General features: G+C 54.3%; 8 protein-coding genes and 1 non-coding gene across 9 annotated transcripts; 3 read left to right on the forward strand and 6 right to left on the reverse strand.

Moving 5' to 3' along the window:
• Nucleotides 1-1,739: 1,739 nt before the first annotated feature.
• LRP88_07189 (glucosidase II beta subunit-like protein-domain-containing protein) lies at nucleotides 1,740-3,394 on the reverse strand (the record flags this gene model as incomplete). Its single annotated transcript, XM_083243724.1, has 2 exons — nucleotides 1,740-3,245; nucleotides 3,296-3,394. The coding sequence occupies 2 exons, from the start codon at nucleotides 3,392-3,394 to the stop codon at nucleotides 1,740-1,742; spliced, it is 1,605 nt and encodes a 534-aa protein (XP_083100948.1).
• A 5,517-nt stretch (nucleotides 3,395-8,911) lies between these two features.
• Nucleotides 8,912-10,966, forward strand: LRP88_07190 (uncharacterized protein; the record flags this gene model as incomplete). The annotated part of the gene is made up of 2 exons (XM_083243725.1): nucleotides 8,912-9,175; nucleotides 9,251-10,966. The coding sequence occupies 2 exons, from the start codon at nucleotides 8,912-8,914 to the stop codon at nucleotides 10,964-10,966; spliced, it is 1,980 nt and encodes a 659-aa protein (XP_083100949.1).
• Nucleotides 10,967-12,164: 1,198 nt separating this feature from the next.
• Nucleotides 12,165-12,752, reverse strand: LRP88_07191 (DNA replication protein PSF3; the record flags this gene model as incomplete). The annotated part of the gene is made up of 2 exons (XM_083243726.1): nucleotides 12,165-12,659; nucleotides 12,711-12,752. 2 exons carry the CDS (start codon nucleotides 12,750-12,752, stop codon nucleotides 12,165-12,167), a joined length of 537 nt encoding a protein of 178 aa, XP_083100950.1.
• A 1,255-nt stretch (nucleotides 12,753-14,007) lies between these two features.
• LRP88_07192 (superoxide dismutase sodB) lies at nucleotides 14,008-14,740 on the forward strand (the record flags this gene model as incomplete). The annotated part of the gene is made up of 2 exons (XM_083243727.1): nucleotides 14,008-14,125; nucleotides 14,175-14,740. The coding sequence occupies 2 exons, from the start codon at nucleotides 14,008-14,010 to the stop codon at nucleotides 14,738-14,740; spliced, it is 684 nt and encodes a 227-aa protein (XP_083100951.1).
• A 282-nt stretch (nucleotides 14,741-15,022) lies between these two features.
• Nucleotides 15,023-16,271, reverse strand: LRP88_07193 (uncharacterized protein; the record flags this gene model as incomplete). The annotated part of the gene is made up of 2 exons (XM_083243728.1): nucleotides 15,023-15,822; nucleotides 15,875-16,271. 2 exons carry the CDS (start codon nucleotides 16,269-16,271, stop codon nucleotides 15,023-15,025), a joined length of 1,197 nt encoding a protein of 398 aa, XP_083100952.1.
• A 963-nt stretch (nucleotides 16,272-17,234) lies between these two features.
• LRP88_07194 (uncharacterized protein) lies at nucleotides 17,235-17,804 on the reverse strand (the record flags this gene model as incomplete). Its single annotated transcript, XM_083243729.1, has 1 exon — nucleotides 17,235-17,804. The coding sequence occupies one exon, from the start codon at nucleotides 17,802-17,804 to the stop codon at nucleotides 17,235-17,237; it is 570 nt and encodes a 189-aa protein (XP_083100953.1).
• Nucleotides 17,805-17,838: 34 nt separating this feature from the next.
• Nucleotides 17,839-19,746, reverse strand: LRP88_07195 (uncharacterized protein; the record flags this gene model as incomplete). Its single annotated transcript, XM_083243730.1, has 7 exons — nucleotides 17,839-17,859; nucleotides 17,911-18,055; nucleotides 18,107-18,450; nucleotides 18,506-18,708; nucleotides 18,764-19,044; nucleotides 19,099-19,484; nucleotides 19,639-19,746. The coding sequence occupies 7 exons, from the start codon at nucleotides 19,744-19,746 to the stop codon at nucleotides 17,839-17,841; spliced, it is 1,488 nt and encodes a 495-aa protein (XP_083100954.1).
• A 3,755-nt stretch (nucleotides 19,747-23,501) lies between these two features.
• On the forward strand, nucleotides 23,502-25,232 carry LRP88_07196 (uncharacterized protein; the record flags this gene model as incomplete). The annotated part of the gene is made up of 1 exon (XM_083243731.1): nucleotides 23,502-25,232. One exon carries the CDS (start codon nucleotides 23,502-23,504, stop codon nucleotides 25,230-25,232), a length of 1,731 nt encoding a protein of 576 aa, XP_083100955.1.
• Nucleotides 25,233-25,698: 466 nt separating this feature from the next.
• LRP88_07197 lies at nucleotides 25,699-25,842 on the reverse strand. Its single transcript has one exon. It is a non-coding gene; the product is annotated as a tRNA-Arg (tRNA).
• Nucleotides 25,843-26,798: the final 956 nt, after the last annotated feature.

Genomic DNA, 26,798 nt, shown 5'->3' on the forward strand with positions numbered 1-26,798 from the left:
ACTGGTGTGTCAAGATCTGATCACCGGCTATGCACGGTGCTCGATTGTCACTCATTCATTCCATGGCCTTGTCTTCTCAGTGAATTTGCCTCCCAGTTTGGACTTTGCAAAATACTAAGCGGCCGTCCATACCGTGGCAGCTTGTCACTCGACGATAGGTTGCGTGAACTCGTCAAGGAAAGAGTCTTCAGGGGAGGAACAATCCCTGGTGGCATCAACTTTGAGAAAATAGCAATAGATATCAGACAGAGCAAACTCCCTTGGTTCCTCGTCGCCCCCAGAGCCGCTGTGTGAGCATGCCGTACCCTATGTCAAGTCCAACTACGCACATATCAAGAGTTTGTACTTCGCACTGCGGTTTGGAACTCCAGCTGGAACGACAATGCAGTATCAAGAAGCACCTAAAACATCATTGCTTCGTCATTTGGGGGTCAAGCAAGATGACGAGTCGGGAGTAGATGAGTAAAAGGACAGCCAGGTCTAGGTGAAGTTGTAGTACAGACCAGGGACCAGAGAATGTGGCAAGCTATGCACCGCTTGAGCTCTTCTCAAAGTGAACATGATCAGGTAATTGAGCCACTCTATTGTGCGTCAGAATTGAGTCGCCATGGTGTTGCTCTCGAGTAGTTGCCAGAGGCTGCTCAAATGCCTTCACCGCCAACATCCAAATGATGCATCCTTTCTCACCGTTCAAGATTGTGATTTCCGCTCTTCATTCTAGTACACTCCAAGCAGTTCTCATGGAGAATATCTGCAAGAATCCGCCACAAGCAGCGTACTGTTTTATAATTCCGGATGACTGGGCCAAGCTGCGTGCAGGAGTTGACTCTCTGTGCAACACTGGTCTGCCTCTTACTAATCGCACCAGCTTCATGCCATTGGGAGCGTATACAGGTGCACATACCTAGTAAGTTTGCCTTGAGCCCTGGTGCTCTAAGATAACGGGGATCCCTCACTGGTTGGATTCAGCAAGGAGTAGAAAGAGGAGAGTTGTGATATAGGGCGACATCCATCCAACGTTCAGCAAAGAATTCAAGCTTCAATCACATACAGAGGGCTTGCCCCAATCGAGCGAGAACTACAAGGCCATTCTAATCATTCTAACTGCGTCTTCTTGCAGCAGGAATCCGTAAGCCTTAAACTTCTACCGATCAAAAGGGGGATATCTTGGGTACGCATTGCCCCAGACAGCTCGGGTACGTCGTCGCGCGGCATTGGGCATGGTGTCGGTACAGTTCATGAGAAACCACGTTCAATACTAGGTGCTGTGCCCATAACTCTATCTGTGACAGGAGTAGGCTAACAAGGGCGTCGGGCGAGCCTTGGGTTGCATGGGAATCGTTTCATTCCCCCATCAAATGCGATACAAAAGAGTTTCGCCTCCCACCGTGACTCCCGAATCAGCCTACAGCAAGTCGCCCTCGTCATAAACCTCTACCATTAACCATCAAGGGTATCGCCGCCAAACCGTAGATCTCATCGCATCAGAGACCAGGGCCAGTGTCCAGAACCAGCAAACTCATCTAGCAAACCGTGCAGGTGGCCGGGAGGTGAATGCATACACCTGACCAAGAACCCATCGCACATAAGATCAAGCGAGTTTATAGCTCTTCGACAATGACAACAGATAGGCATCAAGTGAATGAAAGTCAAATATGCGTACAACACACATATGCCCGTGAAATGTATATTCATGCTATCAATAACCCATACCATAACGCCGAACAAGGTCTACTCAATCACAGCTCTTGCTTCTGGAAGAATTCCTCCTGACTTCCCTCTGCCCCCTTCTTCTCCTCAGCCTTCTCACTCTTCTCCTGCTGCTTCTCATCCTTCTCTTCGTTCTTCTCACTCTTCACCTCGCCCTGACCTTCGGCTACCTTCTTTTCCTCCTGTTTACCTGCAGCCGCTTCCTGCTTCCTTTGAGCCTTGTCCTTGGCCAACTCATCCTCATCCGCGTCGATATAGCCTCTCAACTCTTTGTCACCGCCCGGCAACTCAACGAGCTCCAGCTTCCAACCGTGCTTCCCTGCCATCTTCTTCATCCTCTCCGCCATGTCCTTCACCACACTGGGCTGAAGGTCCAGCCTCTCAAGCTCTGGGTTGCCGAGAACCTTAGACTCGCCGCCTTCCTCCGCAGACTTTCCAGAGGCCACCACTTCGATAAAGCGCTCGGCATCCGTATCCGTGTTGGCAAAGTAACTCTGAGGAGGAGCGAGCTTCGCAGGCGGCTTCCCAGCTTCATCGGCAAAAGAGAGGACATTCCGTGCGCCGACAATCACGCCACCGATGTTGACCTGCTCCTTCGCGGGAGGCTCGTCTTGGGCGGTTGAGCCTTCTTGCTGCTTCGCTTCTTGAGCGATGGGCGCCTCAACGGGGGCGGTTTGATCCAGTAAAGGGGGAGTGTCGTTCTCTCCAACGATGAGTTTACAGGTAATAGGGTTCGCCCTCGTCTCCTCGGGGGGCAGGAAAGCGACATCGTTGCAAAGGCGCGGGGTGTTCACCACCATGAGGTAAGCGCAAATTGTCACCTCCTTGATCCAGCCGATTCGATCGCTCTTCATGCCCGGTACACAGTGATACTGGACTTCGATGGTACGCTCCCGTCCTGTCAAGTCGCAGATGGTTCCTCCCTCCAGTCGCTGGATCAGATATCGCTGGTCGCCCTTGACCTGCAGCTCTGCTGGAGCCGGCTCCTCCTGGCCATTCTTCTTAGCCTGGTACGCAGCATTGTGAGGGATCGCAGGTGTCCGTCCCAGGACAAACTGAGCTGTGTTCGGGTCGCGCTTAGGAGGTTGTCCGTTGGGTATGGAAGGAAGTGCGTGGAACTGAACAATCTCTCGGTTATTGCAGAAGCTGTAGCTCCACCATCCTGACATAAAGTAGAGGCATGAATTCTCTAATTGCCCCAGCAGCTCCCATCCACTCGCAGTCGCACGACTAAGCTCGCGTGCCTCCTCGGCCTTGGCGAGCTCGTTGGCGGTCTTGTTCTCGGGCGCCGGGGGTTGTATGACGGGAATGGAGCATAGGTACTGGTGGGGAGGAAGCTTCATCAGCTCGTATGTATGCGACAGGCCTGTTTCGCCTTCGTTGGTCTGGTCATTGTCGCGCTCGTTGGCCTCTCGGACCTGCTGGAGGGTAGATTGCGCAAAGTCGGCCGAGTAGGTGGAATGCTGAACACTCTGTTCCAATAGGGAATTGGCGTCCTTCTCGGAGATGTAGTCGTCGGCGAAGATGACCTCAAACTGCCAACAGTGAGCATCAGTCAACCCCTCGGCATCCCGGGATGGCTTACCTGAGGATACGTCAACAGATCCTCGTGGATGCTAAAGCTCGGAGAGCGAGCTTGTGCAAGCTGGATCACAGCCAGGAGTGCCAAGTTGAACCGGCGCATTGTGCCGTAATGTGCCGTGAATAGCTCACATAGAGCTCAAGGAGATGAGAAAGGTCACGTCAACCACCCGCTTAGTCGGCCTGCCAAGCGTTAGTGAGAGAGGTGTCATGATGGGCCGAGCTGTGGGGTTTCGATTGGTTGAAGCCAGGCGTCATCTTGCGAAGCACCAGTCTTCCGAAGTTTCGCCGGTGTCAGGTAAGGGAAACCACCGTCCGACGATTTCGGCTTTGGACGGCGCATGGTTCTCCAGGGCCGCCCCGAGCACGACGCCGGCCATTTCCACTTCTAACGGACTGACACTACGGAGCCTAGGAGATTAAGAGGGGCCGAGTCGGCATTGCCGCCGATACGAGATGAGTAGCTAATAATAATTACTGTCTAAATTGGAGGATACAACCAAGCAACTGACTATTACCTCATACCTCATCTCCTTACCTAGATGCCTAGTTGTCTCCTCTCCTGGATGCCCTATTGAGGAGACAAGACATTTGCTCCTTGGTGTGCAAGGTTCGTCTCAAGTCAACAACTTTAAATCTGTAACCAAGAGCCCAACATGGCTCGATGGCGCTCAACAAGGCCTGTCACCGGCACATGCCGTTGCCAGGAACATCCTCGTTCCGGGAGGGGAGCCAGCCGCCAGGAGAGCTCCTCGGAGCACTACACGTGTCTCGGTGGGCAGTTTGCCACCTCCGGGGCCAGGTGGGCACCCCCGAGTCGGCAGACAAAAGGGTCCTGGTCCCGGTGGTTGAGGAGATCCACGATATGCTGCTTCGATCTCATCGCCGGGCCGCTAGACCCGAGCTCGGACGACGATTACGGCGAGGTGCCTACCGAGTTGGAACTGGCGTCTGTGGGTGTTGGTCATTGCTGAGTCTGCGTGACTCCTAAGATATGGCTCTAGCAGAACGCTAAGCGCTTATCATGGCATGATGTTGGAGAATCATCCCAAGGAGATCCCAGCGTTGACGGACACGTCCCGTTTGGCTGCCGGAACCAAGAAGCATAGACTGCCGACAGTGGTTTGTCGAGTCATGGTTCGTTATGTAGACATCAGCCCTAGTTGAAGCTTGCTTCGGGCTCGCCAAAGGCATTACGAACTCCTTCATGCAGCCATGTAACAGATACAAGCTGTTCGATTTGGCTTAATCACCTCGAGCCAGGGTTTCCCTACAGTATCCTGCATATTTCCAAGTGCGTTAGGCAACTTATTGTGGCATTGTAAAAGGTAATCAACTATGGGATTCACAAGACAAATGTGGGCGTGTAGGGTGGCTGACTGGAGCTGCGAGATAATCACAACTGTGAATTAGACAACTGGCAACTTGCAGTCAGGTGACGAGAAAGCAGACTAGTGTTTTCCCGCGTTGCTCGCTAATAGTTGTCATTCCCAGACTCGGAGGTAAAGGCAGAGACATCTATGCATGCCTATCAAAGGGGTGCCGCCCAGCTTAGTACTATCGAGACATGCGTCTGTCAAAGGTGTCGCACGTGTTCTGCCCAAGCCGCGGATCGACACGCAAGGTATCAAGACGTCGTAAGCAAACACACAATCAAGCGCGGTGGGTGGCCAAGGTCTGCATTGCGTTCCCCTTCACACGTGCGCGCGGGCGGCTGAAGCGACACCGCACGGGCACGGGATCAAGACCCAGGAGCTGGTGGACCGGTTCCGTAAATGATCTGCGAAATATTCGAGTTGAAACGGGCATGGCAGAGGTTGAGCCCGCATGATCATCGCAAGGAAACGAGGCAACGGGGCAGTGGAAAGTGGAACTTATGTCTCTGAGAGCCCAACCAACAAGCTCAGGTGGCTCGGGAGATGTTATCTGTCGCAGCTAAACACCAACGTCTTCGGAGGATTGAGGATATCTACGGATTCCGAGAAGGGGATGAATCGGGGCTGTTGATCCGGATGAGCTTCCGCGGAGAGGGTTGCAAGCAACTCTCAAGGTTGCAGACGCCCGGGTGCCCGGCATCAAGACAGCGGCCGTGATGGTTGCAAAAGCTAGCATAAGCCGACAACGCAGCAGACAGACAACTGCTGTTCCTGGGCTAGGGACTAAAACACGCGCAGGACGAGGTAATTACAGCCAAGCCAAGCTTTTTTCCATGTTCGAGTCAGAAGAAACTCGTACAGTAGCTGCATGTGTACTCGACTGCATGACACAGGGCCCGGGCGAAACCCTCGCGACATTGGACTCGGTCGAGGGATTGAGAAGCTTGGGTCATGCCTGTCCCGTCGTGAAGATCGCAGAGTCTAGACTAGTCGGACCTAGTCCAGGACACGATGAGATCGACATCGTTTGAGCAAGGGGCCCGAGTTCCCCGAGAGCATGAGGTTATTTCTTTCGAGGCCAACACAAAGAAGCAGTCAAAAAAGAAGATGGTGTGAAGCAGAAAACGACAGAGGATCTGATTAGGTTGGCTCGGTCTGGAGAAGGGGGGAGTCACACTTGCTAACATGGCGCCGTCCGCCTCACTCTATGCGACAGCGGGAGCCAATCGAGATGCGGTGGGCCAACCTGACCGCGCTCGAGAGCCAATCGCTGGGTGCCCCGTCTCGTTGATTGCCTCGTTTTTGCTAGGGAGGTGGGTGCAAATGAGATGGAGCGTGGTGCTAGCTCGGGCAGGGATATAACCCGTTGGAGTTGGAGGTGGAGGCAGAGCACGTTTTCAGACTCTTGGTGATGGCATCTCTGTTGCGACTGCACATCTGTTGTTCAGCTGCGGTAAAGACGAATCAAGGGGTCGAGTCCATCTGCACATTTTCTCGAGGGATAACGCCTGGTGGAAGTCGAGAGCTGTTGAACCCGGGGGCTTGGGTCATTTCAGTAAGCGAAGAGTGAGAGAGGCGGCACTTGGCACCTGATCTGGAATGCCCAGCAAATAGATGCCAGGGAAAATGGTGATCAGCATCGCCGGTTCCCTAGTGTTGGTAGGCTCCTGGTCTCGCCTACGAGATTGTCTGCTCAGTGCTTCCTACAGGGCTGAAAATAGCTCCAGTACCTACACCAAAATACGGCGCAATCGAACCAAGAGACTCCATCGGTGATTATACGGACTACCAAGCAATATCCCTTGTATCTTCAAGACCTAGCTTCCATTCCTACTGACAATACCAAGACGGGAACTGACAACAGCACCTGGCAGAGAGGGTGCAGCCGGTCAAGATTTTAGCGGGCTCGCGCATGATATGACGCCGTCTCGTAACCGCTCTCGTAACTGTCTGTCGCAGCAGCAGTCTCACTCACTCACTCCCGTGTGTTGCTGCGCTGCTGCGTGTTATGCAGGCGCAAGAGAAGTAGTCAGTCTCCCCCATCCCATGATGGACACGTTGAATTACTCGGTTTGGCGTTCGGAGACGCTTCTGGCGTCGGTGCCCCCCTGGCGCCCGCCCAGTGCCCGCTCTTCGTTGGCCTCTGCCATGCCACTGTGTGAGTGGGCGATCCATGACATCCATCTCGCATTGGATCATGGATCCCATCCCATTCCCCCCAAGAACCAAGAAATGCCCCAGGCCACGCACCGCTCCTTGAGTTGTCGTTGCTTTTTGCTGCCGATTTCTTCTGTTGGCGGGCTGCATGCTGTATTGGACGGACGTCATGCAAGTCCACTCAGTCTTGGGGGTTTCCCAAGGGTGGGTTGTAACTGTTCTCAACGTTGCTTCTTTGTGTTGTCCTTGGGCTGAGGCTGGCTGGGGCTCTTTCCTCTTTACTGTACAAGCCACCGCCCGTATCGAGAATGACGACTGATGCCGCCGCTAATTACGTAGCCAGCTACCAGGAATGAGAGATGGTGGTCGGGAGTTGGGGATGGATCGTGAGGTGTCAGAAATCTGCGGCTTGCCGTTATGTCTCACTCAGAGCGAGTCCTAGACTCTTGGACAGGTTCTTGTTTTCCCATCGATATACACAACATGTTGCGTTTTGCACTTGTATCACACACAAACATAAGAGTCATAGCAAGCAGGCAAACGAGTACCTACAGTACACAGCCCGACTCAGCCTCTTACGCCCCTAAACAGCTGCCTCGTTTCAACCCGTTTCGTCGTCTTCGAATAGAGTTGGGCTTGGGCTGTACGCGCAAACCGAGAGCGAGACGAGTAAAAAGGTTGTAGTGGTCGCAGCAGGCCAGACCAGGGCAAGGAGCCAACCCGCTTTCGAGGGACGGCTTGAAACATCCAATGAGCGTCATCAGGACTCCACTCTGTAGCCGGGCGTCAGCCGACAGGGATGTTTTTCTGTTGGAGTTGGCCCTTTTTTTCTTTTTTGTCGGGGGCTCTTTTTTTGGATTGAGACAACTTTACCCGGGGTGTTTTATTAGTGGGTCGACCTCACCGGTAAGGAGACCTCTCTGCCAGCTGGAGGCACGGAGCTTACAGCACTCAACGGGCACCGAACATGCCGACCTCCAGCGACCGTTTTGGCTTTTGGAGAGGACGTTTGTTAGCGGGTGGAACCCCCTGGAGGTGAAGCCATGCGTGCTGTCAACGGGCGGACTCTTTGCTGAGGTGTCGTCACGCGTCCACCTTGGCCGGGCTTGGATTTGGGGGCTCTTTCCATCTTTCGCCCAGGTCCCATGGGATGGGCCCCATTCCTGTCTCATCCCACGTCTTCAAGGTCATTTTCATCTTTATTTCAATCTGCATCTCAAACACCAAAAGCAGGCCATCTACGGATACAGTACCTAGCTAGCGGCAGCTTCTAGCCCTGCATCAGCGTCTTCAACGTGCATTTGTCAAGAATCTGCCTTCAGTCTGTCACTCGTCGCGTGCAGTTGATTTATTATCAACGTCTCTCCCTCCCGTCAGGCCACTACACTGGCATCCATAATTCAGCTCGCCAGCAATCACCAACACTCTGCCAGAGCGAATCTCCTCCTCATTCCCTCGAAACACACCACCCAAGACGCACGCTACATCATCGTCACACGCCCACGCACGCCCGGGACCCGCGGTCGGTCGGTCTCTGCTGTCCTGTACTGTACAGCATACTACACCTTAATTAGCCCACCCACCAAGATCCTTTCTACAGTACGAGTCCACACACCGCAGCTACCGCCCAGTTCCACCATCCCTGCTCACCCCTGCTCGAGGGTGGGTATTGGAAGCCTCGTCAGAACGACTGGGCCGCCTGTTCTCTCCATCCCGGCTCACGTATTAATCCTCCATCCCGTCCGCATCTTCGTTCACGCTCTTGTTCTTGTCCTTCCCTTCTCCGTCGTCTTTCTCGACTCACATATCCCACTTTTCCAACCGCGACCAGCGTGAGCCTCAGATCTGTCCTCAGTTCTTGATCCTCTCGTCCGCCTCAGCTTTTTACTTGTTCGCCATCCACCCACAGGTTAGCAAGGCTGCCCACTTTTGACGCAGCTACCCCATCGTCCAACGTCCGGCTTACACCAGCGTCTATCGCATCGTGAGCCTGTCAAGGTTATCCTATCTTGCGCGCTTCCCGCCTCACACATCTTGTTCGCTTGCATCGTCTATCATCCCGCGTGCAACTTGACGTCAATACAAAGATGAATTTAGACAACACCAATATCGAGGAGCTACAACGTCGGGTGCAGCTCCTCACCGAACGGAATAGCAACCTCGAGCAGTTGGTGCAGGATCAGTTCAGAGGAGATCCTTCAACCCTAAATCACTTCGCCCAGAACTACGGGTACTCGCTGGCCCAGGGCTATCAGCTTCCCGGCTACGGCTCAAGTGCACGAAGTAGTGGTCTCTCTCGTAGCAAGTCTACCATTAGCTATCCCACACAACAAATAAAGAGTGCCATCACGGTATGGAACACACCCTGACGTATCGCCTCATGCCCACCCTCTGACACACCATAGGAACGCAATGCGAACCTCCAGGCTCACAAGCGCGAGAGGAGAGCATACTCCCAGCAGTCGAGCGCTACAGTCCCCATGAGCCGAAGCATGTCAGCTCAGTCCGAGTCTCACATGCCCTTTTCACAAACTGGGAACCGCATCGCTCCTCTTAACCCGTCCATCGGTCGCTTCTGCGCTTCTCAAGATGAGCCCGCCAACCAGTCCCTCCAGGGCGCATCCGAACGACTGCCCAGCGTCCAGGAGAACCAACCTCTCAACATTGGCATGGATCCTGGCGACTTCCTGGAGATGTACACCGAGATTCCTCAAAGCTCGCAGCAGTTTGACCCGTCCTTCTCAAACTTCTCATACAACATGGCCTCCACAAACGCCTTCTCAAGCCTTTCCTCAAGCCTCTCCTCCAATGTGCCCTGCAGTTACCCTCTCTCATCAGCGTGTCCTTCGATGATCTCCGGCCCCTCTGTCACCGAGGCCCCGAGTCCTTTGACACGCCAAAATAGCGCCTTGGATAACTTTGGGGTTCCCATGGCCGCCATGGAATCATCACAGTCCCACATCGACGGGCTCGTTGCTCCGGATCTTTCTCCCAGCTCTACCAACCTCTACCCCACCAGCAAGCAGTACACGCCTGAGCATGATCTCATCGGCCTCGGCGCAAATCTTTCCTCCACCACTGCTACTCAGCAGTGGGCAACCGCCAACAAGAACTCACTCTTGTCGTCACCAGAGTCCGCCGACATGGAGCGATCTGCTTCCAACACAAGTATCTCAAGTGTGCGATCGAATGCCTCCAACCTTGAGCGCAGAGCCGCAGAAGCCCGAGTGCGTGTTTTGCAGTCCGCCAAGACCCTTCAGCTTGCCCCCAAGCCCAAGGAGGAGACGATCAAGGCCGAAGCCAACTCGACTGCTACCAAGAAGGAGGCCAAGGTGCCTGTGAACAAGAGCAGCTACCAGCGACCCAAGCACCCCAAGGTTCACTGCACCCAGTGCAATGAGCATCCAGATGGCTTCCGTGGCGACCATGAGCTTCGCCGGCACATCAACGCCAAGCACGAGGGTATTGTCAAGAAGTTTGTCTGCCGTGACCCAGCGACAGTTGGTATCAAGTCCAACGTCAAGGCCGTAAACCCCTTGTCCAAGTGCAAGGCGTGCACCTCTGGAAAGGAGTATGGCGCCTATTACAACGCAGCCGCTCATCTTCGCCGCACACACTTCAAGCCCAAGACTCCCCGGGGCAAGAAGGGTGCCAACGGTGATGAGAAGCGCGGAGGCAAGGGCGGCGGCGACTGGCCTCCCATGTCTGAGCTCAAGGCCTGGTTCGTCGAGAAGACGGTCGAGGTTGGCCAGAACGAATCCCCCATCATGGATCAGGAGGAGGGCGACTCGGACATGGTTGATGCCGAGATGGAGGGCTCTAGCCTACCAAACCAGATGGAGATGTATGGCACTGGCAGCAGCATGAGCCCTTATGGCGAGACCTACGATATCGCCCTTGAGGGTGCTGATCCCGTCATGTTGGCTGGAGCCAGCGGTGAGCTTAGCATCCAGGCCCCCATCTCGTCTGCCGGCAGCTTCGGGTACTCGCCTTTCTCGGATGGGTCTCCCCTGGTCGCTCTGAGCGACAACTATGCCTTCTCGGACCAGGGCTCCTCGGCCTATGGGTCGAACCTCTCATCCACAAACACCATCACCCCATCGACCTACCAGGACATGTCTCACCTTGTCCAGTGGGCTTGAGGCATGATGGCGACAGGGGTTGGGGTTCCCTGGAGTATCGGTGACCGTTCTCGTTTATTTCCTTACGGATATTTTCCAACCTCCACCAGTTGGCGTGCTTCGCCGAACTAGATCTCAACGTCGAGTTATTGTCAAGCACCAAACGTACCAAGGGATAAGGATGGGCGAAAAGAACAAAACACAAAAAAAAGCCCTTAACCGAGTTCAAGTCAACGATGGGTCGATACGACAATGCCCACTCTGGCATCTTGAACTCAGTAATCTGCTTTCCTCTGGACAGCAGTCTTTCCCCAGACCAAGGGTGCCATCCTTTGGTCTGGCCTTTCCGATTTCCCCTTCACATTTAATGACTTTCAAGGAGCCTGTTTTATGATTGCTGTTTCTCTTCTTCGCCTCCGAATCTTTCTTATTTCTTACCGTCACGGCGTCGATGATTACTCTCTGGTTTACTATTCAGCGAATCCCTTGGCAACTGGTGGTTACGCTCAACCCGGCTCGATCCCTGGAGGGACAGCCACCAGGTCCCGGCTGTTGTATGGCGCGGGACCTATACGTTTATTCACAGCGCGATTGAAAGTGCTTCATCGCGCGACCATGATACATTGGGGCCGGTCGGTATTGGGGTTTCTCGGGAGAGGAAAAACAGGAGTCGGTTGCATTTCTTGCTGTACATGTGGGATCCAACTCGACTTTTGAGCATGGCGTTTTTGTTTTGGGGATCCTTGGGAAGGATCAAATGATGGGGAAACAGCGTTTGTTTTGCACCTCGAGATGAGGGGGTTTTTCGTACTAGAGCGGCTGGATATCGGGAGAGTTGAAGTGTACATGATGTTGGGGATATAAACATGGGGTTTAGATCTGGGGGCATGCTGGGGAAATGCCGGGCTTGTCGTTCGGTTGGAACATTACTGAGCGGATGGATGAGTACCTTTTTGCCTCTATACGGATGGGAACCTCGGCTGGCTTCAAGGCGTAGGAGTCGGAGTCGGCAATAGAACGTGCTGAAAGATGCACGCGATTTATCCCTCGCTGTTTTTTTTTTTTTTCGGTTGTTTTCGTGATGTTCGAGTCAATTAATTAATCCATTTGCAAGTTTAATATTTCATGGACGCGTAGTGCCTATCCAGGCATCTCTCATGGGTATCTTTGTCCTCGGGCGTGTGTTTGTCCTTGACCCTCCGTGTCTGTCCTATGCTCATCACGTCTTCTTGACCTTTTCCGTCCACTCCTTGGCCCCCTTGACTCCATCGTGGCCTCTCCTGAATAGTGCCCTCTCCCACTCCTCCAGTCCCCTCAGAAATTCACCTCCATTACCCCCAACGCCCTCATCAGCTTTTCTAGCATGAAGTCCAACCTCACCCGCCCTAACAACAAAAGTCTTTCTCAAAACCTCTGCGATATCCCTCTCATCGAATAAATCCAGCATCCTAACGCCCACACCGTAAAAGTGCGCGCTCTGATCCCTCAGCGGCACAGCTCGCGGATCGGCCCTCAGAGCCGCGAGCACGATGGCGGACAGGCACGGGGGAAGGTTGAGAGTCAGAGGGGCGCGGGATGTTGGGGTCGAGGCAAGGGCGAGCATCTCTGCGAGCCAGAGGGGGAGGTTCAGGGACGTGTTTGATTTTAGGCCGTGGGGGGAGTTGTCGAGGTGGCCGAGGTAGGGGACGTCGATTTCGAATTGGCATGGGACTTTCTGGGCATATGTGAGCTTTGAGCGTGTGAGACTGGCGGTTGGGAGGTATACCTCTGCATCCGTTAGGATGGCGTCTATGTCGTAATACGACATGATTGCTGTGACTTCTCAAGTGTCTCCTTGGTTGTGTCGTCTTTTTGGAGATGGGGTTTTTGGAGACGCGTTGAGTGGAGGGGAAGACGCGCCGGACAATGACATAATCCCGTGCCGTTTAATGGACGGGAAGATCTGCTGGCCTACCCTAGAGTCAAAGATTGATAATCGTGAGCATTGGGAATCATGCAGAGCTTATTGGCCTATCGGCACTTGAGCTGCAACTTGAAGCCATCAGTGGATCTTTTGCTTTTTCACGGAATCTCTTTAGCTGTCGTCAAATGATTGAAACAGCAGGTTCATAAAATAAAGTCAGAATAGTAATAAAACTATGCTTTCGACGGGTACGGGTCAGATTCCATGTTTGAACGTTGAATCTCAAGACGTCACCTCGCAGAGCAACCTCGGGTCTCCGAGATCGGCATATGCGGTTATCTCGGAGGAACGGGCCAAGCAACATGGGTATCGAGAGAAGACAATTCTTATTTCCAAGCAATCGAGATTTCACATGGGTCTTGGCACGTTTCGTTTCGCGATTCGGCTTTTCGAGTAAAAGGCCGAGCTTGTTTGAGTCCGAGACGAGAGAGACGACAAGGCAGCCCCCGACCTGAAGCGATTGGACTGGGTTTACGGAATTAGCCTGTTTACATGGGGGGAAGTGGTTGGTTAGAGAACAAGATCTTTTTGTGGACCATTGTCGAAGTTCCAAGGCTGTTTGTCGTCAATCTCATGATGATGGTGCAAGTCAAACATCCAACACAGATGTCTAGATCCGTCGTGGATGAGTTGGATCTCGATAATACCTTTGAAAGGCATCAAAATGTAAGAGTAAACATTCAAGAAACAACAATAAACCGAGAAGAAGCATGAAAGAAATACCACTTGCTGCTTGACCGTCCTCTTACAAAGCCACAGCAGCCACATCCCACCTCTAGCCACAAGCGTCAGCGGCCCAAGCTCCCTAGAAATGACGACAAGCTGAGTTCATCCAAGTCCCCGCCAACAGGTGCTGGAGCTATCCCGCAGTTCGGCAATCCGACATTTCCGCCCATACCTTTTTTCCCTCCCCTCCCTCTCCCTCCTACATCATCAATTCATCCACCCTTCCTCGTCTGGTACGTCTGAACCTCCGTCTATTAATTACCCTAGCTCAGTCAAGAAATTGAACCCTCATTTTAAATCAATCTCAATTCCCATTGAGCTTAATCCATTGACTTGATCTCAACCGAGCTGACAATTGCCGAATAGCTTCACCATGTCGTCCGCCCTCCTCCGCACCACTCCCGCCCTCCGCGCCGGCCTCCGGGCCCGCGCCGCTCCCCTCGCCTCCATGGCCTTTGTTCGCACCAAGGCCACTCTCCCCGACCTCTCCTGTGCGCCTCTCCAAACATCTCTCTCATAACTTCAACTAACATTCCCCAGACGACTATGGCGCCCTCGAGCCCTACATCTCGGGCCAGATCATGGAGCTCCACCACTCCAAGCACCACCAGACCTACGTCAACGGCTTCAACGCCGCCACAGAGGCCCTCGCCGAGGCCCAGGCCAAGGGCGACGCAAAGGCCGCCGCTGCCCAGGCTCCCCTCCTCAACTTCCACGGCGGCGGCCACGTCAACCACACCCTCTTCTGGGAGAACCTTGCCCCCAACGGCAAGGGCGGCGGTGGTGAGCCCGAGGGCAAGCTCCTGACCGCCATCAACGAGGATTTCGGCTCCTTCGACACCCTCAAGAAGCAGACAAACGCCGCCCTCGCCGGCATCCAGGGCTCCGGCTGGGCCTGGCTCGTCAAGGACAAGACTTCGGGCACTCTCTCCGTTGTCACTCGCCCCAACCAGGACCCCGTCACTGGCAACCTCGAGCCCCTCCTCGGTATCGATGCCTGGGAGCACGCCTACTACCTCCAGTACCAGAACCGCAAGGCCGAGTACTTCAGCGCCATCTGGGACGTCATCAACTGGGAGACTGTTGCCAAGCGATTCGGCAACTAAGGGTTGTAACCAAGTCAAAGAGTCAAAAGAACCACACTTCAGACGCACGCGCCAAGGTGTCATGAGCCGAGCCCTGCGTAGACATGTTTTGTTTGCCAAGATATCGAGTGTATAGTACATCGAGCTTCTGAATCGAATCGCCATGGAGTCAATACAATTAGTGTTCCAATCCCTGTGGTCCGTCATTCAACGGCAACCCTCGCCGCAATGCTGTAAACTCGACGCATGTATTACAAACCAGCACTTGCATTAATCCGTCAAACAAGCTGCTGCAGCATCCGCTCAGGGCTGCTGGCATCTCCCCAACCCCTGGTAAGCCGCAAGCTCAGCCGTAAACTCATCGTCAAAAATGTCCCGCGCATAGCTGTACCAGTCGCTGTTCTCCTCGGCAGTTCTCGCCTCGAAGAATCGAACATACTCCCACCAAGCGGGATAATGCCCGGCACAGTCCCAGCCCACAATCCATGCGATTGTGTCGTTGCAGACAACAATGTTCCGGGGGCACAGCGCACCATGCGTGAGCACCGTGTCGTAGCTGGTCCGGAACTGCGAAATCAGAGCCTGGGCTACCTGGTTGGGCACAGTGTTATACAAGGTTGACATGAGAAGCGCCATGAACTGTTTCTGAGTCGGCTTCGTGCGGATTGCATAGTATGTGTGCTCGGCGTGCTTGTCCAGCAAGAGAGTGTACTGTCCGGAATGAACAGATCCCACCGTGTTGCCCTTATCCTGAGTTCGCATCTTGCTCAACAAGTGGTGAAGCTGTCGAGCAAATCCAAACTTCATCTGCTTGCTCAGACTAGACCACACATCCTCGAGCAACTGACCTCGGACGGTGCGCATGATGGGGCCATCACCCCCACAGATGTCTTGGTCGTGGAGAGACAAGGGCAGCGCTCGAGTGTAGCCAAGGGCCGACAGGGCTTCGTGCTGGATCAAACCAGCCTGCGAGATGCGAAACTCGTGCGTCCGGGGAGTCCCAATCAACTCCCCCTTCTTCAGAGGGGGTTGCAAACAAAGAGTTATGGTCCGGTTCTGGAGGAGAGACATGAGGTACTTGGTGTCCGGGTTTGGGGAAGGAGCTGGAAGCTGATTAGACCCAAGCACGACAGACCCAAACTTGGCCCAACTCACCCTGGCCAACGGAAAGGACTTTAGTGTAGTATCCAGATTTGTGCCGCTTGATTCCCTTGTCGTTCTTGGCTCCTCCATCAGCATCTCTGTGTGGTCGCTTCAACGAAGCAGAGACGGGAGCAGTCAAGGCACGGGGCCTGATGTTGGCAGATGAGCCGGCACGCTGGGGCCCTCCAAGTCCATGGCCCTGGCTTGAGCCCCGTAAGGCGCGCAGAGATGCATCGCCAACGGGAGCGCAGTTGGCCCCCGTGACTGGCGGGGGTGGACTGTCCTCGATCTTGACGACTCTCGGGGGCATGGCTGCCTCTACCCGAGCCACCTCGGCGAGCATCTGAGCGCGCGCAGAGTTCATCATCTCCACGCACGTCGTAGGCGGAGAGGCCGCACCCTCCACCATAGGTAGAGACATGGGGCCAATGTTGCCGGGCTAGTCTTGAGGATTGTGAGGCGAAAGGAAGGCGGAGGAGCTCTCTGTGGACAGGTTAGACGATCAGATTCCATGGACCTGCCAAAGCGGAGCTCGTATAGGAAGATCAAACGAACAAACAGGCAAACAAACAAACGAGTGAGGTGGACGCCGCGAGTTGACAGAAGCTTGAGACTGCCGCGAGAATGAGGGGCAATGAAGCTGGAGGAGACACTGAGATAACCTGCGGAGGAAGTCGTCCTGGTGAGAGGAGCAGTTGTCGGATACTCCCTGCTGGTATTTCCTCGTTCCTTCTTTTCGATTGCCGAGTCCACGTTAGGTAGAGCGTACCTGCCCTGACAGAAATTAGCTGCAGGTGGTTGAGTGCGATCTCGGCAGACTTGAGCCTTGCACCTGCCTGCCACTGCAATGCAGGTGGTGCCAACTTTTGTCCATTAGTAGTACCTACCAACCTACGCCCCCATTTCATTGGTCTTTAAAAAAAAAACCTGGCAAATAAAACAATGGACGAGTGTATGGCCTTTGATGCCGTCGGGAAGTTGCAGGTTGCCTCGCCTAAACTCCACTGCATCTCATCGTATTGGACATGCGGCGCGGTAGAGTGCACCTTTCACTTTCCTCTACAAGCTCATGTCAACCACCTCGCATGTCAGAAGAGGAGAGGAGATACTTGAATAAACAATAATTGTATAGTATTTTCTTCATAAGCATAAACTGTGTAATCCGATACAGCAGGTGAGTGGAATTCGTTCCCGACTATGCGGGCAGACATGTCGTACCCCATCATAGTCATAAACAACCCGTACCGATTCTAACAATAAACCATTGTAACCGCAAACCCGTATCCATCTATCCTCTTGGTTTTCTTCCGTCCCCAGATGAATTTAGGTGAAACGACGTCTAACAGAGAGAGAGAAGAAGCTCCGGGTCGACTTATTCTTCAGCCTCCTCCTTCTCGGCTTCATCCTCAGGCTTGCGCTGAGTGTAGTGGCGAGGAAGGCGGTTCTCGCCCTCGGCGTAAGGGAAGCCGGCTTCCTCACGGGCCATATCGTTAACCCACTTCTCATCGCCACGCAGACCGGGCTTGGTGCCCAGCTCAGACCACTTGGCAGCGAGGTAGAACCAGCCGAGGGCGTTGCCAACAGTGCCGACTTCGTCGCTGACACCAGTCTTGGCCTCGTGGGACATCTTGGCGTGAAGGTCCTTGTCGGTGAAGAGGTCGATGAGGTGGCCGGCAACAGTCTTGTAGTCGCCGGGGGTGACGAGGTAACCGTTGACCTTGTCCTTGACCTGGAGAGGAATACCACCCTCGTTGGAGACAATGACGGGGACACCGGCGTGGAGAGCCTCAGAGACCTTGATCTCGAAGCCCTCGCGGGTGGAGAGCTGGAGAATGACGTGGGCGTTGGCGATAACCATGTTGAGGAGCTGATCGTTGGCATCCAGGCGTATGACGCTGACGTCCTCGATCAAGTGGGGGTAGTGGTCCTCCAGCTGGGTCATGGTCTGGTCAAAGATGATGGCACCATCGGGGTCATCAATGGAGCCGTTGCCGCAGCTGTCAGGGTCAGTAAAGAGCCAGAGAGATGAGTCGGATAACTTACACAACGAGCTGAGGAATGTCGGTGATGCCAGCCTCGTCGCAGCGGCGGCGGAATTCGGCGTAAGAGTCGATGACCGTGGGGATACCCTTGGCAGGGTCGAATCGAGCAACCTGGGCGATGTACTTGCGAGCGGGCCAGGCAAGAGGGGTCCTGAAGTCTTGTTAGTCCCTGAGTGTTGAATCAAGAAGTGGCAACTCTTACATTCGCTGGGTCAAGCACTGCTGGTTGTAGATGTGGGCGTAGTAGCCAGTGTCCCACTTGTTCATGGGTTTGTTGAGACCGTCGATCCAGTCGGTGGTAGCGGGGAGGTAGACGACCTTCTCCTTGGGGACGTTGTGGGGAACAAACTTGGGGATGGGGTGGCTGATGAACATGTCCGACTCCCGGATGTTGCTCCAGAGGTAGTTCCAGATGTCGTTCTGGGGAGAGCCCTCGATGGCAATGAGGTCACTTCGCATCTGGATGTGAGATCGGTAGAGGACGGGGCGGTCGGGGGTGATCTTCTTGATCAGGGGGATGAGACCGGGCATCTGAGGGTCATCGACCTGTTCCATTTTGTCAGTAACCATCTCTTTCCTCTGTCTTCAAAGTTGTTCTTACAAAGATGATGTCGGCACCACCCTCCTCAGGGGGCCGGAGAGGGCCACCCTCGGAGAGCCAGTATCGCTGGGCATTGTCCTCAATCCAGTCGGTGATAGCGGCCTTCTCAGGGTCCGAGATTCGCTGGTCAGGGTGGCTGACACCTTGAAGGATGTTGTGCTGGTTCTTGGTGATTCGGAAAACACCAGGTCGGGGCTTGGGAACTGTTTGGCTGTTAGGATGGTGCCGAATTCTGTCTGATGGGACATTAGTGCTTACCGTACCAAGTCACGTCGACACCGAGGAGACGGCTGAGACGGACGAGGGCATGGCGCATGAGAGCGACACCGCCACCCTGGGGAGTGGCGCTGAAGAAGGCAATCTTGGTCTTCTTCTCACGGAGCTGGTTGGCGTAGAACTGCATGGCACCCCAGGTGGCAGCAGAGCAAGTGTCCTTGTGGTTCTGGAGAGTGGTGAGGTGGACACGGAAGCCGGCGTCAGTCTGGACAATGCCTCGGTAGCCAACCTGCAGGTGAGGAACCAGCGAAGGACCGAAGTTGCTTTGGAGTTTTGGTTAATGACCAGCTTCGCAAATCCATCAAGAGTAGACTTACAGGATACACTTGCGGGCCATAGAGTCGGCCTGCTCATCGACACGCTTGACATCCCAGAAGTTCTTCTCCTTGGCCTCATGGTCGGGTCTAAGGACGACGGGGACAACATCGAGCTCGAGCCAGAGACGGGAGCACAGAGAAGGGCTCATGTACTTGAGTGTGACGGGGAGACCAGCTCCGATGAACTTGACAAAGTTCTCATGCTCATAAGTCTCGACCTCAGAGATGATGTGGTCGGCGATGAGGTCCTGGCCCTCACGCATGTCCTCGTCGAGCGAGATGTGCTTGATGGAGAAGTCGTTGAGATAGACGGTATCATGGATAGCGAGGGCAATGACAGCAGTGTGGTCATCGGCGAAGACGGCAGAGATACCGAGGTAGAAGGTCTGTGATTGAGCTCATCAGTTTTGGCCAGAACACAGTGATCGGCATTGGGTTTCATGGCGGAAGCTCCAGATGTCTCGATTGGGATGACGCAAGATGTCATGAGGACCCAAAACGGCATCTCAAGTCAAGGTGGAGCAAAAAGAGAGAACGCACCTGAAGAGGAGCGCTGACGGGGCCTTCCTTCTCGACGAGAAGGCTCATCTGCCTCTTGCGGTGCGACGTGGCGCCCGTGGAAAACTTGCGCGTAGGCTTGGAAGTCATGATGGTGGCGGACTGCAGCGAATGGCGGGGTAACAGGTATGAGGGAGGGGTAGTGAACTGGTGATGGCTCGTGGAGGGGGGCTCTCTTGGGGACAGGAAGAGAGACGAGAGAACTCAGCGAGAAGCCAATGGAGATGCTCAGGACTTCAGAAGAATGGACAAGACTGCGGCCGAGCCTCAAGATATACTCTTGGAACGCCTCCCTGGTCAGGTCAGACAGGCAAAAGGCGGTGGTGAGTAGGAGGTCGGGATCGAAAGAGTTGTGGAGCTGGAGCAGCGTCTAACACACAGGCACCCCTGCTGAAGATGGCTACACCAAGAGATTGGGGGTTATGAGAGGCCGGAAGACGGGGACCACCGATGAGAGAGAACGATTATGCGTTGGTAACAGTTGAGCAGGGTCCTCGGCAACAATCTGCAGAGATGGGAAGGCCAGGCTGGTAGTTGACCCAAGATTGAAACCCTGGCTGGCCCCGTCAACGCGGGTCTATGCAGCAGGGAAGAGGAGGTACGAGGCACGCACTTGGAGTTGAGTACAGTACTCGTACGGTACTCCTGTAGGGCGACAGGAGGTACTCGAGGTATCGGGAGAGACAAGGGGAATCGACAAGTCAACTTGACAGGGGGGCGAGAGAGCGGGCAGGCGTGGGGTCAATAACCAGTTGAGACTGAGGTGACGAGGTGAGCAGGCGATGATGCTCCAAGGTGAGGAGACGGGTGGCGTGCCGGAGACAGGGCAAAGCTTGGACTGCTTGCGGTAGACGGTCACGTTGGCCAGCGTTTGGACGACAGGCCGTATCGAGAGGCGACGATTGCCTGAGCTGGATGCTCAGGTAAATTAACACAGGGATGCGAATCGAGGGGGAGAGAGAAAAGAGATTGGGTCTCTGGGGAGTAGAGATTGAGAATGGGAGCAGGTGTAGAAAGTGGCACTTGCTGAGGCTGCTATGATGCGTCTGTGTGTCAGATGATAGAAAGAATTTGTCGATGTCTTGACTAGGTTGCCAACTGAGGACGCTGCCTTTTGTTACTGACTCTGACACGGAATCAAATCACCAAAGCCGAAGGGTCCGGGGGTACATGAAAGGGGGCCAGAAAGGGCTGGGCAGGAGGAAAGACGAGGCGAGGTGAGGTAATGAGGACGTGGTCTGATATGCGTGATGAGATCACCGGGGGTTGTTGAATCCGATCGTGGGCCTGTGATTCTAGGCGGCGGTGATGGGAAATCGGATGGCGAAAAGTCGCTGCAATCCAGGATTTTTTTGGGAAGCAAAATCAATAAGCGCCGCCAACGTGCTTGATGCAGGTACGAGGTCACATCCGCTGGTGTTGCATCTGTCTCCTCGAGAAAGTTTAGATGGATGAAAGAACGAAAAGAGTCGACGAGGAGAGAGGGGAAGCGGAAAGATGAGATGCGACAAGTGACATTCCTCGTGTCGCTCAGACCTAAGGATGGAAGGAGGCATGGACAATAGGCAGTTTGGGTTTTGCTCTTGTCTCTTGCGGACCAGTAACAGTTGCAGCCACTGCATCATCAGATTCCCTCCTTCCTGTTGCTGTCGTGCAATGACAGCTCTCCGGTTGCGGGCTTGTCAATGTTTCACTAACCTAGACCACAGGCAGTTTGGTGAGGACAATTAAGGTTGACCCTATGGCTTGGTTTTCGTTTCTTGAGCCCTTATGGAACATTCTGTGTTCCATGGCCCTGGAACTGTTCTGGCTGGGCACGTTGACCGTTGCGAGATGCGCCATTGCAACGCCAGGGCTGGTCGTGCCTGGGTCGGCCTTTGTTTGGGATTTGCAGTTGAGCTGCATTCAATCCTTCTATTCCAGGAGCTGTCACCCTCTGCTACAGGGCGCTACTGTGCCGCCCAACGGGACCTAGACCTACAGCAGGTAGCTCCAAGTACCTAATGTACCTAGGCCAGTAGTGCTGCCGACCCCGCGCTGCGCCGAGCCGCCCGGGGACCGTTCCACGAGGGATGTGGAGTTGCAGACACAGCACAGGCAGGCGGGCAAGGTCCACAGAAAGGAAGGAGCGATGCGAGAGGGGCCGTCCGTCCCCGGAAGATGGCCGCTAACCCCCGCCGTCTTCCTTGCCGCCCACGGGCGCCCACTGTTTGCTTTGCACGAGTCGGAAGTCTCTGGGGAAGATGATGGGCCGCGGCTTCTACCCTACAACTCGCCTCTTTTACCGTCCTGAGCCCCCGGGCAAATATGCAAGGGGCCTGTTGTTCCCTTGCTCAATGGCTATCTGGCCTCAGCCTGAATGATCATGTAATGTACGTCAGTTGCCGACTCTGTGGGGGTTAACAAGACTTGACAAGGTTCAATGCGATACCGCTATCTGCCTTCAGGACTGCCTTACAACAGAACATCGAGTAAGGGACTTTCAATTAGTTTGAGGAGGCACTGTTTTCGCCTCAAGGGGCTTCAACTCATGATTCAGCCTCCGGATCCCCGTTTCGACATGATCACGACGTAGAACGAGACCCGAGCGCCCGCTTCACCGGGCAACGGCGTTCAGGAGAAGCAGCCTCCCCGAGTACGTACAGCATTTCGTACGACCTGAGTACGAAGAGTGGCTTGTCAAGCTATTCACCGTCTCGGCTTTCCGGTCAGCTGGTCGTTCCATCGTATGATGGCTTTCAAGGTAAATCCCAAGCATCAAGGGCGGCTCATGGGCAACCCATCTCACCGAACTGCCATCAGTCACCGCATGAGCCTTGATGACCTTCATCTCTTACTACCGAGTGTTTGCGAACCCTTGACCGCTGACCGGCGGTGAACCGTGTCGGGTTGATGATGCTGCGCCAATCATCCCACCACCAGCATCGCGCATGTGCCTCTGCGGCATGCCCATTGGATCTGCCGCGACTCAGAAGCCGTGGGACGAGGCCATTCGATGGGATCAAGGCGCGCACGGAAGTGCATCCCGGGTGCCGCGCGCGCCTCTGTCGATAACGCCAGCTCGAGTTCGAGCTTGCACCGTGGGAGCTACATAGAGCGGTGGAACCCATGAATTCACGATCGACGTACCGGTACCAACACGGGCCCTTGCTGAATATCCTTGCTCGGTGGATGCTTGCAGAGAGCTCCATCCCTCATGCTTCACGGCTCTCATGGGTGGTCATGGTGTCGCTGTTGAAATCCCTGATTCAATTAGGTGTCAATGGCATGAGCACACGTGGCCGTGCTCTATCCCATGCCAACTCTCAACCTGGCGCGGCCTCCTTGTCTCGCGACGCCCTCATGAGATGGGAAACTCTGCTCGACTGTGCAACACCGAGGTTGCAGACTCGAGTCGCATTGCATCGCACTGCTCTGTGTTGGGTCGCGCAGCGTTCAATCGCAGAAAGGCGACTTGCGCATTGCTTTTGAACGGCGCAAGTATGCGTTTTCACATGTCGCAAATTTCAGGCTGAGAGCGCCAGGCAATCTGGACGCAGCGAAGCCATCCCGTTGACTTTTCGCAGCAATCATTACGAGCTTCTTGAGGTGTTGTCGACGACGTCTTCTTATCAATCTGTTGATCAGCGCTGCCATCTCCACCACGCCGATAAGATCGGTTTCCGACCACCGATCGCGGAAAGTGGGCGTCGCACCGGGGTCGGGTCTGACCTGACGGACGCGCGGCTCAAAACACCACCATCAGTAAAATGCGCTCTTACTGACGGGGACATCTTGACCTCGAGTTCCTGCGGACGAGAGAAGTCCTGCTAACGAAAACTGGCTTTTCACAGGATTGAGCAACAATGGTTCCAAAACCCTCGCTTGGTTTTCTGGGCGCTTTGTCCCTGGTTCTCAGGGCCGTGAGCGGCGAAAGCGACGATATCGAGCGCACTCAACCGGACCAGGCGTCGGCCAGAGAGCGGGCGCATATGGTCTTCAACGCCATACATTCTGCAGGTCGACAATGGGGCTCATCTCTGTATCACAACGGCTTCGGCTTTTTCCCAGCCATTGTTCCCCAGGGCACCCTTTTCTATCATGGTGCTCGGCAGAATGTCACACCGACAGGACCTGAGTGGCTAGCCTTCGAGATTGAGCACGCCGAGAACTTTGCGCCCTCGTTCAGAGCTACGCCTGGCGACGGGCGCCCCCGGCCTCCTCCGCCAGGTAAACAACCTCATGGGCGGAAACCTCAGCCGGAGCCAGAAGAGCCTCGCCAAGAGCTGCGACGCCGTAGAGAACATGACCTGAACGGTGATGACACCGGAAGAAGACATGGCCCTGGCGATGGAGACGATGACGACCAACCTAGGAACTACCGTGGATATCTCCATACGTATCAGGCGAAACGCGATCTGAAGCTGCTTCTGATCGATGGCATGAGTGCTGGCAAGACCTCGATGGGAACTATGGACTCTCAGGATCTTGTCCTTCGCGAGAATAACACCAAGCACAACGAGGGTGTGTGGGACGAATGGGCACGAGCACTCGATATGTGCGATATAGCCACTGAATGGGGTTATGATGGCTTGATGCGGGTGGAAATAGGATTCGAGGTCATTCAGTGCAACTTTACCACCGGCTTGAACCTGGTCAGCATGACCCGAACAGAGATGATAGAAAACACTATCGGGATGCGTCAACTGTCGTCTTTCCAATGGGCAAGAGCTGCTGGGGAGCGATACAATGGCATTGGAGGTGATCGAGTACGGATCGACTTCTCGTCGATGGTATCAGGGCTCTTCTTGCCCATCAACATTTCCAGCACCGATGCCAAGCGACCAGATCTCATGCGACTCGGAGCGGCAACCTTGGACGAGTTGAAAGACCTCAAGGCATACTTGAAAGACGTCGCCACTTCACCCCGAAGGTTCACGGTCAACTGGCAAGGGTTGGTCGACCTCATTGTGAGTCGATACAGCAAGAGGCTAGCCACGATGTTATACGAACCACTACCGTCGAAACACTTTGTCAACGAGATTGAGGCTGCTACACTGACTTGGTTCGACGCGCTGCCGTTGCCCGACGATGTGAGCGTAGCAGAGCGCGAAAGGAACCGGACCGCAGACGCCATTGAGCGTTGCAGGAAGCATTATCTCAGACCAGCGTTGGTCGCTGCAGAGCGATGGAGTCTCGAAGATGACTTGATCCACACATCCATCGATACCGTTATGGGACATGTTTGTCGCAATCTCTTTTCGGTTCGAAGCCTATTGCTAGAGGCGTCCGGTTCAACCTCGAACGGTTACAAGATAAATAGGGAGGCCGGGAACGAGGACAAGTTGGAGTTTGCAGTCAAGGCTGGCCGGGCCATGTTGCAACAACTAGTCGACACTCTGGGGTGGACAACTTTCAAGCAGTTGCAACCATGTCCACCAGACGAGGTCCTCTTCGTTGCCATGTGGCCGTTTGGAGAAGAGGATGACCACTGGAACCCCGGGTGCCGAACAATTGATCAAGTCCAACATCCCACCTCCTCATATTGGAGAGGATGGGGTCGTCCGCCAAGGCCCAAGCCGAGCGAGGAGGCTTGATTTAGATCGACGCGATAACAAGGATGGAGAGGGATTTTACGCGGCATGCGCGGTTGTTGTGGTTTGCGATCTGGGCAGCGAAGAAGAGCGAACGATGAGCGAATTGTTACAGCACCTGAATATACGAGAGATCAACACTCTCACCTTGTCTTTGGAGTTGACAGGTCAGAGCAGGCAACGCAGTGATGTCATGAATTATTGTAATAGCAACTGGACCAGAAGGATTGATGATGACCAAGGCAAGACGCTAACTCGTGCACGAGGAAGAGCGACGAAAAAGAGCTTGATCGTACGATCACGGCAGTTGGGAGGTGCTGTTTGTGGTGGGTTGAAGCTGATATCAACAGCAAGTCAATGTCGCAACAATTTGACAACCTCCGCCATTCGCATATTCGCATCAATGTTTAACACCTATTCCTTGAATAGGTCAGACTGACAAAAAGCAAAAAAAGAAGAGCTGATCAATCGACCACGCCAGGAGTCGAACCTTAGGAAGATGTTAGTATTGATTGTGGTGATGCGAGCTGTTGCGTGTACTAACCTGGAATCTCTAGAGAATTCGGGGCTCAAAGACCGAAATCTAGCGCCTTAGCCATTAGGCCACGCGGCCGGTTCTTGTTGTTGGAAACCGCGACGAGAAAGAATTCTATAAACTCTGCGTTGTCAGGGTGGAGTTCAGTTCGTCCAATGTCTTCCACTGCAGAGCAATTAAGATGGGAATTTGTGGGATTCGATTGACCCTTGGCCACAGCAGGCATTGACCAACAGGAGACGACCAATTCTCATGCGAGTGCGGAACCATTCCACATTCAGGGCTTCTCATCCATGTCATGGAACCACGTCCAGTTGCTCAAGAAGGATTACATTATGACTGACCAAGCTGCGCAACGCTGAGCAACTCGGTCGCGATGCTAAAACAGGTGTCGAAGTGAGGAATCATAATTCATGACGACCCACCTAGACCCCGTTCTCAAGCATGCAGAATCGACATCTCCGGGGAAGCCTGCTTATGAATGCTGCAAAAACCATTCGCGCGTGGAGCAAACGAGCGGCGACCAAACCCATTGAAGCAATGGGCAAGGAAACCAAGTCGTCACATGGGCTTGAAGTCAGGGGACCTTGGAGGCTCAGCGAGATCTTGATTCTCCCTCCCCGTTATACCCGTTCCGACGAATCTTCGAGTCCCCCGGGTTGATCCGAAGCTTGTTGCTCTCGTGTCAGCCCACTGTGTGTCACGAAATTGTTCTTTCCCAGGCTCGTGGCGTTCAAAAATAGGGCCAGCCGTTGACATTTCCGCTTCTCCGCAAGAAATTGCTGTAGCCTATTTCCCCGTTTGGCAAGTAGACGCCTGGAGCTGAAGCTGTCAATTAAGCATCTTGGCCACCTACCTGCTGGATTGACGCAAGCGTACAGGGGGGCCTGAAGCAGCACCGTGACCTTGCGTCTAAACATAGGGCGTTTTGTCAACGCTTACAGAGGCATACGTGCTGTAAGTAGGCGGGGCGGCGGGATGGAATTGCAACCTGGTTCCTTCGATTCCCAGGAGTTTGGGTAAAGCGACATTAA

The sequence above is a fragment of the Fusarium phalaenopsidis genome (assembly GCF_050370095.1).
Source record: "Fusarium phalaenopsidis strain FUZ10S chromosome Unknown contig_32298, whole genome shotgun sequence".
Classification (NCBI taxonomy): Eukaryota; Fungi; Ascomycota; class Sordariomycetes; order Hypocreales; family Nectriaceae; genus Fusarium; species Fusarium phalaenopsidis.